The sequence below is a fragment of the Amblyomma maculatum genome, chromosome 8 (genome assembly GCF_055883805.1).
Source record: "Amblyomma maculatum isolate TAMU_Amacu chromosome 8, ASM5588380v1, whole genome shotgun sequence".
NCBI classification, from domain to species: domain Eukaryota; kingdom Metazoa; phylum Arthropoda; class Arachnida; order Ixodida; family Ixodidae; genus Amblyomma; species Amblyomma maculatum.
Window position 1 is genome coordinate 67,066,920 of NC_139351.1, and position 12,940 is coordinate 67,079,859.

General features: G+C 48.3%; 1 protein-coding gene across 6 annotated transcripts in view; it reads left to right on the forward strand.

The window, feature by feature from the left end:
- The window catches only part of dop (microtubule-associated serine/threonine (MAST) protein kinase dop), a 364,897-nt gene that overhangs the window by 292,483 nt on the left and 59,474 nt on the right, over positions 1-12,940 (forward strand). The window contains exon 1 of one of the 6 annotated variants that reach the window (XM_084576412.1): positions 6,072-9,604. The exons of the other annotated variants lie outside the window; for them this stretch is intronic. Within the exon in view, the coding sequence (XP_084432538.1) occupies positions 9,341-9,604 (264 nt within the window). The 5' untranslated portion in view covers positions 6,072-9,340. Of the gene's footprint in view, positions 1-6,071; positions 9,605-12,940 lie in introns of those variants that run through there. 6 annotated transcript variants of the gene reach the window in all.

The window sequence follows — 12,940 nt, forward strand, 5'->3', positions numbered from 1 at the left end:
AAAAGCGCGCCGAGGGTTTTTGAGCTGAATTTCCCGCCTTCATAGCCAGACGGCGCCACCGGCATTAGATTAGGATTCATGACTGCAGACGCATTCGATCGAAGCACTCTTGCATCACGTCACGAATCCCTTCCCACGATCCGTTTGCTTGGCGGAAAAAACGGCGCTTTAACAAGTCAGGCTATATTTCTTCGGCATGTCGCAACTGTTTTGCAATACCTCGCTCCGTTCTGGTTATGGGTAGTAAGGGGACGCGTATCTCTACGATTCGATTCGAAAGCAGGCAACCCTTACGCTAGTCGAACAGCTGTCAGTCGAAGCGGCGTTACTGGACAAAGGGGTCTGCCTGCTCGTGGCCACGTTCGTCGTGAAATGTTTGGGTCTGTCGTTGATTAGCGCACACGGGAACGAGAACGCCGAACGCTACTCACCGATTTTGATACAACTGGATGAAATGTGCGAGCAGCTGGCGGGTCTTACGTCACCTTGCGGCCACTTCTACTGCGTAAAAGAAAAAGAGCCTGCCGAGCAAGAAGAAGAAAAAAAAAAGCTTCTCTGTTCTTCTTCTTCTCCCTTGGTACACATGACATATACCGACAGTGGGGGATTTGCCAAAGTTTTTTGCAGGTGTAAGAATATAATTCATGACTTCGATTTAGACTGTATGAGAGATAATTTATTAATTAGAAATTAGTGTTGCTAAAAGAATTTTGGAAAAATTTTGAGGTGATAGGAATAGTAATTAATAAACGAAGTTTCTTTTTTTTTTATCTTTGAGGAAAATGCATTTTAAATTTGTAAGTATAATCCAGACAGATCAGCGCTAATAAACAACTCATCCGGTAGCTATATTATAGCTGTGGACAAAATCACACACCGGTTTTAGGGCATGCCCTTTGATCGCCCTAACTCCCTTAGCCCGGATACTCGAAACTATACCTGACCTTCAGCACGCAATATACGCAGACGACATCGCACTATGGACTACTAAGGGTTGCCCTGGCCAAGTTGAACAAACTTTGCAATTCGCTACAGATGCCATCCACACATATACACAGGCTATAGGTCTTGCGTGTGCACCGCAGAAATCTGAGCTCCTAGTCATCAAGCCTTCCCCACGTGCCCCAGCCATCACCGTACTCCTTGACAACGCTCCGATTCCCAAAGTACCACGGCTCCGACTGCTGGGTCTCCACATTCAACAGGACACTAGAGCCACCTACACCATACACCTCCTGCAGCGCCAAATCAACCAGATAACACATCTCATTCGTCGCATTTCAGGCCGCAATCATGGCCTCAAGGAAAAATACACTTTAAGACTCGTAGATGCCCTTATCGTTAGTCGACTAGCTTACCACCTCCCCTACCATCACATCACCAAAACCCAACTCAATAAACTTAACGTCTTACACCGCTCAGCCGTTAAAGCTGCCCCCCATTTACCTCGTCATACCAGTACGATTCGGCTCCTTCAATTAGGCATTCATAACAATGTTGAGGAGATCATAGAGGCGCACCTCTCCAGCCAACAACGTCGACTCCGCACAACATCTACAGGCACTCATCTCTTGCGCTCAATGGGCTACAATACCCCTGATCCCTCACCTCATACTCATATACCCATCCCTCCGCATCTGCGGAGCCTCCTCGAGCTCAAACCCCTCCCACAAAATATGGATCCCGAACACCACAAAGGTCGTCGCGCAGCCCGTGCCTCATATTTTTCCAAACAGTACTCTACACGCCAAGACATAATCCGGACATTCCTCAAATCTGCACTGCTGTATTCACGGACATTCGCCGCTCAACGTTCAATGCCGCTTCCATCCACTGCACTAGCATCGCCGAGGCCGAATGCTTGGCCATTACACTCGCAATTGCACACATCAGTCAGTTGCAGACGCAGCACACCACAATATGCACAGACTCCCAAACAGCATACAGATATCTACTGCGAGGAACCCTCCCACACTCATCGGCTAAAATATTATCTAATCTACCTACCCCTCCCGATACCATCACCATCACATGGGTTCCTGGGCATGAGGACATCCTCGGAAATGAGCGCGCTCGTGCGTTTGCCCGAGAACTAAGCTTCCGGGCGCCGGTGGATGTCCTCCCCAAACCTTCATTATACACCACCATCGAACCTCTTGACTACACTACAATTGTTCAGTACTATCGTCGCTGCCGTGCCACGTTCCCGCCACCACATCCCACGCTTTCTCACATCGACAGCACGTACTGGCGACAACTCCAAACACATTCGTTTCCATCTCCTCAATTTGCCCACATATTTCACCCCACGGACTTCCCACCGTACTGCACCACATGCAACGCCACCCCACCCACCCTCTACCATTACTTATGGGAATGCCCACATCCAATCCGCGTTCCTCCCGTCAAACACCCCACCCCCTCCTCCTGGGAGGCTGCCCTTCTAGCCACGCAACCTGCAGATCAGTTACTGCTGGTCGAGCGGGCTAAGCTAGAAGGAACAGCCAGAGGGCTCCTGGACTAAGAGGTCCTCCTGGGAGTGTTTACATTTTTTTTTAAAGTTTTTCCTCCTCCTCCTCCTCCTCCTCCTCCTCCTCCTCCTCCTTTGACGGTTGCACCAAAAGAGAGGACAGAAACTGCAAATGGCAATCCTAGGCGAGCAAGTGGTATTTCTAAATAATTTCTTCTCTGAGTAGCATACCTGCGGCAGGAGAGGATGTATTGTTCAATTGTTTCCACGTCATTACATGACGCACGAAGATTATACGGCGTGAATCCACAGCGACATAAATAGATTGAGGCAAGGAATTCTACAACGCATGAGCGTCATGGAGACCTCACATTGTTTCGAGTTACAATACCGGGCATTCCAATGGAAATTTGGTTTGGTTTGTGGGGTTTAACGTCCCAAAGCGACTCAGGCTATGAAAGACGCCGTAGTGGAGGACTCTGGAAATTTCGACCACCTGGGGTTCTTTATTCTTCATTTTCATTTTCTTCCCAAAGTTTCGTCGTTGGGGTTATATAGCTGTTGCGTTTTTTTTTTCTTTTTTTTTTTTGTTTTTTTTTTCAAAGCGGTGCTTTCAAGGAGCGCTTTGAAATGCGGAACTTTTTGTTGAATAAAGCTTCCATTCGTATCTCCTGGCGGTGTTCTCGGCGTCGTATACGTTTATTGGTGGTTTGGTTTATAGGGACCATACGTCCGAAATTAATATGAATAGATGACGTATAGTGAAGACATCCAGACAATTTCGACCACCTGGCATTTAGACGCGCGCCGACATGAGCAGTACACGGGTTCCTTGCGTTTCGTCTCCATTTAAACGCGGATTCAGCGTGGCCGAGATCGAACCAGCGGCTCTCCCTGCTCAGTGTTTGAGCGCCTTATATTAACCCTGTGGTATAACCATCCTGTGGAATTGTGCCTTCTTGTTTATTTATTTATTTTTATTGCATTGCAGCTAGTATACCCCCCCCCGATGTAATAAGCTGGAGCTACGTGTAAAAGTGCCTGGGCCCAGATCCCCTTTTGGGGATATGCATATCAAACAAACGCTATAAAATTAACCCGCGTTTTTATATTGATGTTTTTTTTTTCGCTCGCACCATGATCCAGTGATTTCATTTTATGGTCCCAGTTTTTCGCTTCTTTTTGCATACTGACTAAATATTTTTGCCGTCGCACGCTGCGCCATATCGTCGCGCAAAAAACTCCAACAACCCGCCGGATTGTATAGACGTTCCGTAATCTACGCGCTATCGCGCAGCTTCGATGAGCGTTTCTAAAAATACTACGGTCTATACGCGGGCGGTTCTGCCGATCGCGTCGCGACTTCTGATACTGCAAGTGCGGATTTCGTGTTCGTCTGCGAAGAGGGAAGAGCAGACGACAAAGAAAAAATAAAATTAAAGATCGATCACTGCAGAATCTGCATTGGAGTAATGCGAAAGCACGAATGCTGCTGTTGGTTTCTTCAAGTTGGTTAATTCACTTCTTGTTTACCTATTTCAGTCTTTTGTACTTTCAAATTGCTCGCCAATTCCTTCCTATGCCCTCTTTCGGTTCTACTTCCGGTTGCGTGACGTCACGTCCTTGACGTCTCCACTACGGCACCCCTTTCTCTCTTTCCGCTTTCACTTACACCTTCCTTCCCTTACGGTGTGTCGGGTAATAGAAGAGAGTTTTTTCATTTTGGGTCGGGTGTCCGCAGAACAAGTGTGACAGAAACTGCGCCTTTTCTTTCCTGTGAACCAGTTTTTCTAATTAACCTGTTGGTCTAATTATTTCGGACATAACATACGTCACCCTCTATCGGTGGACACAACTTATAAGCCTCTAACACTTCTCAATTACTCACAACTGCCACAGAAATCTGTGAACATAGCTTTCGCATTAAAAAGGAAGGTGCCGGCGGGGTCGTCTGCTTTTTATTTCCAATCGTCCACCGTGTCGTCTGCTACTGAATTCCACAGGCGCATGCACGTCCGCGCATGCGTTAATGGACGTCGTTCGTGGTCTATCAAACCCATAAATCGTGAGGTTCGAGCGTAGGTGCTCTAAGAAGAGCACCGGAGGGGTTGTAACAGCTGCTACCGGAATATATTTCGTCCCAGTGCGTATAAATGTGTGGATGTGCGCCCGGACTGCGTGCGCATCCGGTCGTTACGGTATGGCTCTCGTTCGTGTCATAGGCGCCCTTCCTCGTTTAGCAGGAGCGATGGAGCGCGTCCACCGTGTACAGGGCCAGAAAAGCGAAACAAGTCTTCCTTTTTGTCTTTTTTTTTTGTCTTATTTTAGTCGCACAACGAAAGGCTATTCATCTAATATATGACCAAGACGTACGCTTTTAGTTTCCGCATTGTATGATCTCCGAATTTATCAGGATTGACCGAGGGATCATTTCGCACTTATTGTTTTTGTATTTGGTGGCCAGCGTTTGATTTTTGTAGATGTCGAAACGCGCATGCGCGGACCCTTGTCACGACGCCCTATGCATTCGTGTGCCCGCGTATGTGCGCACGTGGAAACGAGTGAACGCGTATACGGCGAAAATGGCGACGCGGGCATGTCGCTGTTTTCGTCGTAAATTGTCTCCGGAAGTTGTTTGCAGGAGAAGAGGGGAGGGCGGCTGAGAAAGGGTGGGGTGCATGCAGGGCACGAGCTTTTCCCGGACCCGTGGACAACGGCTCTACGCAGGAAAGCGGCGAGTCACCAAGAAAAAAACGGAGATACGAATAAAAAAAAGAAAAAGAAAAAATGACATGCGGCAGTGCTGAAAGGGAGGCGATGTCGCAGGCCCCTGTCTTCATCGTGTGTGTGTGTACATAATTGAAGTGCGGCGTTTAATCATTTCTGCGTGACGCACGCGTTAACGACGATCACACGCCCATCTCGCCGGCAGCTATAGCTCCTGCCGGTGAAGAAAAGAAAAGGGGGGGGGGGGGGGCAGACACCAGACAGGAAACCTGAACAATAAAAACGAGCAGGCATACACAGGAATGGTCGCCTGTAAAGAGAAACAAATTTGGAAGAAGAAAAAGAAGCCAAGTCGAGCGTTACGAAATGCGCGCCGGCGCCAATTCTTTTCCGTCTGCACTTCGCAGTTGCGCGGCGTTTTTCGTCGTCTGCTGCTCCGCGTTGGCTCGGTCACCATTGGCTGGGTGGCTCGTTGGTGAGTTGAGTGCCAGATCTGTTGGAGAGAAAAAGGAGCCGAAGTGCACTCGATTCTAACGAACGCTGACTTTTTCGTTTCCTTTCGGGGAATTCTCTCCCTATTATTATAAACGTTAGTTCGCACTGGGTGCCGGAATGCGCATAGAGGGACTGCGTGACGTCACACTGACGGCTTGGCGCGCCACGCGCGTGCTTCTGTTTGTTTTGAATTCGCGCCGCGGACGGGCTTCTCAGAGGGAAAGGGATGGATTTCGAGCGAAAGAAGGAGTCAGTGAGGCAAAGAGAGAGGTAGGAGCGAAGGCGAATGCGCTGCTCTCTTTCTCTTGCTCGCGACTGTTTCCTCCTCGCCTCTTTACCCTCGTTGCCAGCGGCAAGCGTTGCGACGGGGAAGCCGACGCTGCTGGCCGGCTGCTGGGCTGGCCGTGTGCGGTGGTTTTTGCGATCAACGGCCGCCGCGTGTGCTCTCCGGCGTGCTGCTGAAGGGAGCACGTCGCTTCACACGTCTGTGGTGGTGTATGTACGTGTGCGCGCTTCGCTTCCGCCGCGAAGGGTACTACTACTACGTACGGCTTTTGTGAATCGTGATCACGCCTGTGTGACGGTCACTGCATGCGCCCGGTGCACGCAAGCGCACAAAAGGAACCTCTGCCGCGGTATCGTATGTAACAGACGATCGAGGAACCATGACGGCTTCGGCGGCGTCTTCGTCTGCTCCCGGTCGGATAACCACGGCGGATATAGCTGCAGCAACGCTACTGTGCTGGTCCGAACGTTGGTCTTGTGTTAGGCACGCGAGTTCGTGCTACTGCTTGTGCTGCTGCTACGGCAACGAGGTGGAGAAGGCGATGGTGTGTGCTGCCAGCGGCGCGCCGTCTGTTTCCCTGGCGCCGTCGCAATGACCCAGTCGGCGTAGGGCCAACTAAAAGTCTCCGCTTTCTCGTCACCTCGACCCGTGTACGAAAAGGAAAAGAAACGCCTCCCCAGGTCTTCTGTACCGTGATTTCGATCCGATTTCAGTTTTCCTTCTTGGACCCGTCGGGATAGCTGCAGTAGCTTGTTCACATCCGAACCGTCGATGAATTGAAAACCCAAATCACTCGCCGCTCCTTTTATTCAACTCTTCGATCTCCGCAAGGGAAGACACGGCTGTTAGCGGTGAGCCTGTCGGCCTATAATCCGAGGGGATAATCCTCTTGTAAGTACCTCGACGATCGCAGCTCTCATCTTTTTTTCTCTCTCTCTTTCGCTTTTTCTCACTTCTGGCAGCTGGCTTTCGTTCGACAGCCGTTCCGGCTGTCTCAGGTGTCAATACGTTAAGAGAAATCAAAAAACCCAAACAAGCGAGGCAGTATCTTGTGTTTACACATCCGCACCGATCCTGGCTGGCAGCTAGAGCGGTTTCCTCTTTCCTTTCCTCGTAGCGAAAGCGCAGGCTGGGAACGTGTTCGTCGCATTTTTCACCCTCTCGGTAGCGCGTCTTTAGCGGGCGCGTTTACGCTAATTGCCCCGCGTATGCGTAAAACGGGTTTTCTTGCTTATCCGTGAAGAAGCGGCCTTGCGTGTTCTTGGCCTCTGCATTCGGCTCCTATAATGAAAGACCAAGAGGGCGAAAAAATAAGAAAATTATAGCCGCGCCGAGATCTCTTCGCAGATGACCGAAAAAGTCCGGACAGCCGTGTAGACGAACTGCATCTTCGTTTTTATTTCTTTAATTCTGAAACCTTTTTTTTACCGTTTCCTTGCTTCCACAAGACTGTGCGTCGTGCAACCGCAAGCTATGCTCCATATGGATCGCCGTAAAACACATGCACAAACGTAAGACTACTACTACGCCAGCGAACCGGCTCCCGCGAGCAGATTTGGTGCATCGCTCGAGCTCTTTTAGGTCCGAACCACATCACAGCTCCAGTTTTCGCACTTTATCTTGCTCACGCTCGCTAAGGCGGCGAAATAAACGAAGAAACCCCTCAACAGAGCGACAGACGTCCACAACTCCAGTGAGGAAACTGCGCGCGGCTTGGAAGGACAGATAGCTAAATGGCTTCGGGTGTGCGCGGGAGCTAGCTAGGTAGGCGGGCCGCAGCTAGCGTAAGATTCTCACGTCGCCGGACGACGAGCGTCATACACGGGCCAGACAGATCGATACGCCAAAGCGCAAGCAGTAAAACTACTACGTCGCCGACGCGTGTGGGATAGGCAATTTCCTCGCCGCGCCTCTGTACGACTACGGCAGCCGCACTTCTACGCGAAGAGAGCGAGCATTTTGGTTTCGCTTGTGGGTTTGAGCCCGGCCGGTCCCAGTTTTGGAAACGTCTCCGAGACGGCGCAGTCGGGTCCTTGTGTGTATCGTAACACGGGGGACCATCGATTTCTTTCTATACTTCGTGGGCTTCTCCGTTGGATCGTGTTGTGGTTCTGATACATTTTCCAACGTGACGTGACATTGGTTTCCGTTTTGTAGGGGCAACTTATCAAAGAAAGGAACTGTCTCGGTTTAGCTCCAAAACGCCGTTCCGGCAAACAGATAATTGCGATTCTCTCTTACGCGTCAGAAAGTGCTACATGAGCGTGTAAGAGCAGCTCTTGGACTACCGTTGCTACCGTGTAGCTTTGGTTAAAAAGAAAAAAAGAAACGCAGAGAAAAACCACACGTGCGTGTTGCTTTTATTAGAACCGCGGAGTCGCAATGTCGAGAACTGCGTCTGCGTCGTCTGCTCGCGTTGACTCTTCGGCAGTGGTGTTGGAACGGCGACGGGGAGCCGAATGTCGCTGTCAGCGGCGGCAAGAACAACAACAACGAAGCTTTTAGTTCGTCGACAATCAAAGAGCAACTGCCGTGGTCGTTAAGCTTTTTTAGTGTTTTGTGTTGACGTCGTTTGCCGGGCTGAACGGCGCTGCGTGCGATTGTCAGAAGAGGAGCGACGTCGTCTGCTACGAGGTGTTCTAACCAAAGCCAACTGAACTAAGCTGTTGTGCGCGTTCACCGTATTCGGCTCAGCATATCGGCGAAGCGTCGTTCTCTCAGTGATAAAGGGGGAAGAAAAAAAGAGAAGGAATATACTTTTGTCCGATAACAGGAAGGGAAAACGGCCGATTCGAAAACACTCGGAAGAGACGAAAAAGAAGTGTCCAGCGGAGAAGAAGCCGTGCCGGAAGGGTGGCTTTTGACAGTGTTTATGCTATTTCGAAGGGAAACCTGACAACCTCGAAGCCGTCACCTTCCTTTCGGGAACTGCCCCTTCGTCGAGGCTTCCCCAGCGTGACTGTGCTGAGAGCGTGTGCCTGGATGAAAGAGAAGCCTGCCCCTTGACTTGACCGCTCTCTGTAGACCCCGTTATTACCACATCGGTGAACTCCTTGCGCAAAAGAAGCCGCTCTTCCCTTTCTTTAACGCAAGAAGGCTCGAAGAAAAGCTAACCCGTGCAAATTCTCCGTCGGCAACGTTTGTGGTTATCACATCGGAGCACCTGCTGCGACTGAGCGAGGTTTGAATGAACGTCCGTCCGCAGCTACGCTTAGTGATTCTGAAACTGGCTTGGTTTCCGGAAAATCGCGGTGGTCGGCTCGCACGTGGGACTGCGATGGGAGGCCTGAATCGTGAAGTGGAGGAGCATAGGGGCGGGAGGAGGTGTGTCTGAAGAAGTGGCGTCCTGCCGCGCCGACGCAATGTCCGAGCGGGTCAAAGGTGAACCGACGGCGACCAGCAGAGCGGGTCGCACGGCCTCCACCACCGCAACCGGCGGCCTCTTGCCGTCGCCGACGATGCCGTGCGTCACGGCGGCGGCGGCGGACGACGACTCGAGCGGTAGCTGCGGCAGCACGGGCAGCGGCAGCGGCGGCATTTGCCGTAGCGCCAGCGAGTCTTTGCTGCGAAAACGCAGCCTCACGCTCGCACTGCCCATCAATCTATCCTCCGTGCTTCAGCTGAAGGTGAGTTTGTGGGTTTGTTTCGGAGTGTCTCCTGTGACTAGTGTCGCACACCGTGGTGGCGTGGCCGCGTATCGATCATTTTCGAATACGAGCTCAGTATCATTCATTCCCTTTTGGGTCTCGAAACTATTTCATCGATTTTATTTCTGGTGTGAGGTGGTGAGCAAACCCTATTGCACTTTTTTTTTTTTAAATAAATATGTTCAGTTTGGCATTTTACGTGGAAAGTGAAGGCGACACTTGACAAGACACTTGAACAAAAAGTGGTATGTGATGGAGCAGTCTGTTTATAGTATGATTTCGAAACATTCACACGCACATACATGAACCACCTGTTGCAATACAGCATATTGTTGGGAGCACCACGAAGTTCATGCACGTGTTGTTTAGCATGGGGGGAATGAAAATACTAAATATATATAACTAAACCAAACATGTTTGCAATACATGAGTATTACAAAGGATGCCTGCATAGAAATCTGCACTTATATTTTTTTGTACAGGCTTCAAGGAAGAAGTTGCGAGGAGAAATGATGTGTCCATTGTGTTCAAGGGTTCTCGGTAAACTTCTTTCCACAGAGCTGAAAAAAAAAGAAATCGTTTCCCTGTATGCCTGATGTACCATCTGCTACAAAAGTTTGCGATCTATCCTGCTGTTCACTTGAACAGTGTGGTGGTCTATGAACATTTGCAACAGACTTCCAAGTTTTCCATTATGGCAGGCAATACGTTAATTAGGTACTGAGTGTTAGTTTTAATCAGAGGGTGGAAGTTTTTGTAATACTGATCTGTAGCCGTTGTAATGTATAGCATGGAAGATGATTGTTTTTGATGATGGAAGACATATTATGCTGGCAAAGGAGACTTGGAAAGAACATTGAGTTTTTTTTGCTGTAGTGATCAATTGATCTGTTTGTGGCTTGCGTCAAAGTGTTATTACGTACTTATCCTGCCATTTCTCTTTTTTCTTTTTTTAGGCCCGAATGAAAAAAAAAAATCCGTTGCGTGGGCTTTGTGATTTGTCTTCACAGAATGACGCAGTAACACTCTTGTGCCACTTCGCTTTCAGCTTAAGAAATAGCATTGAAAAAAAAATAATAAATCACGGAGCATTGCTCCGTCCCTGCATGTCGTTGGCCAGAAGGAGGCGAATGTATTCTTGGGGATCTTGGTATGTCACTCGAGTGAGGAAAGCGTCCATTGCTTCGTGAAGACTCTTCTTGTCTTTTGCGTTGGTGTCGTCTGCGGCGGAGAATGAACTTGGCACACACAAGTTGTCACATGGTGGGGGAGCACGGGTTGCCAAGAAATGCAGTTCTTTTGCTTGCCTCTGGCAGAGATTTTCTCTTTCATTGCCTTCCTTTATTTATTTACTTTTGAGTACCGCAGACCCTCATCAAGGATCATAATGGAGGGGTTTGAAATATACGTAGAAAGATTGGTCATTGAACAATGTGCAGCTGCTTGGTGCAGTACTTTAATTGATACGAGGCTTTTGCATGTCTTAGCTGCCTATCATATTCTATGCAGCATTTCTGTTTATGGTTCCTTTCAAAAGAGGCTTTGTTACTGGCAGGTAAATTGGCATGGCTGCCAACTAATTGTCTTAAGTCAGCTCATGTGTACATATTTGTTCATATAGAATTGCAGGGAACCCCTTGCCTGTCACAGTTTGCAAGGAATAGTGACTTGCCTAAAGATTACGTTCTGCTAATGTAGGAGACAGCTCTGCTTAACCTGTTCGTCTTATAGAAATGGCATCTATATCACTCGACATCTTTATTATGTGTCTATGTTTATGAGGGCCTTAATAATCGTTGTTATAGCATTTTGAGCTGTGCAACGCTCAGACTATGAGAATGTAGACACGACACTCAAACTTCCAGCTTTCTGTGGTATCAGTCCTCTCCGATGCTGCTATTGCAGAAACGTTTAAAAAACAAAGAAAAAAAGGTATTGCTTTTATTGATAGAAAATAGACTGGCTTCTGTCCACTGCGAAATTATTAAGCTGCACGCACATTTTTAGGATCGTACAGTAAGCCATTTCATTGCTTGGGAGTTTGGAATGTGCTAATCGATAATTTCGGTTGTACTGTGAGGGGGTGTGTGGGGGGGTGTAGACTTTGCACTGAATGATAATACAGTTGGCCTTAGTACTTCTGGCAGCTGAAACTTTGTTTTGAGAAGCATGTGGGAAACAGCCTTGTGTTATAACGCGTAGGTTTTGATACTTTTCTTTTATACTTTTTGTGTGTGTGTGCAGAAGCGATATGTATAGACGTCAGTGCTCTCTATGTTTCGTGTGACACGCAACAGGAGGGATTCATGGAACATAGAGCTCCTAGCATGCAGCTGTTCTCTGAAGGGGGCCCCGACAATCTGTTATGCTCAGGTACCTCGCAAGAAAAGGGTCTGGGGAATTTCGGTTGCAGCAGTAATTCATCTTCTCTGAGTTCTGCAGATTCCCCCTGCTTGTAAAGCAAGCATGGCAGTATGGTAGCAATGGTTGGGATGCCTTGACGTCAAATTCAATGGCTCGGCTCGACTGTCATCGCAAGCCAATATTGTCTTGAACGCTTGCTTTTTTTGCTATAAGTTATAAGCCTGCAAGGCAGTGCTTTAAACGGAGGGCAGCATTTAATGATGAGCTTCTTTGTTACATTGACACCTGCTCTCTTGCTTATAATTTTTTGTTCCTTAAATAGGATCATTTCAACTGAACAAGTTTCATGGTTGTCACATTTTAATAGCAAATTTACCATGAAGCCAGGGTTCATTTCTGGCATTGATGTGGAACTTTGCAAATGTGACTGAGCAGTCTTAATTCTACACATGTAAAGTAAAAGCAGCGCAACTAACGACTGAAATTTTATTGAAAGCGGCAGAGCTTTAAATACAAACAGGGCATCACATGGCCAAGTGGATGATGCATAAGCACAAGAATATTTAACCCACTCAAACGTTTATCACAAAAGGCATAAACAAGCATAGATACCTAAAACCATGGGAAGGCATGCAATGCTGCAAAAGAAAAGCAAAACCCCTGATGATTCGTGCAAAACAACAGCACAGGAAGTCGTATAAGATAAAAGCTCAGACAAGAAAAGAAATAAAGCCTAACAAGGGAAGAGAACCTCAGCAACAACATCAACTGCATAGGATGTCATTACGTGTCGCAAGAGCAGAGTCAAACGAGCATAAACATAACAAAAACAGAGTTAAACGAGGATTCCTTATTTAGCACTCAATTTATGTGCTGCATTCACATGCATACAAATCTGTTGTGGTGTGCTTTTTGTTGTAACAGGTCGCCTAAAAACTTCGACTTATAAGG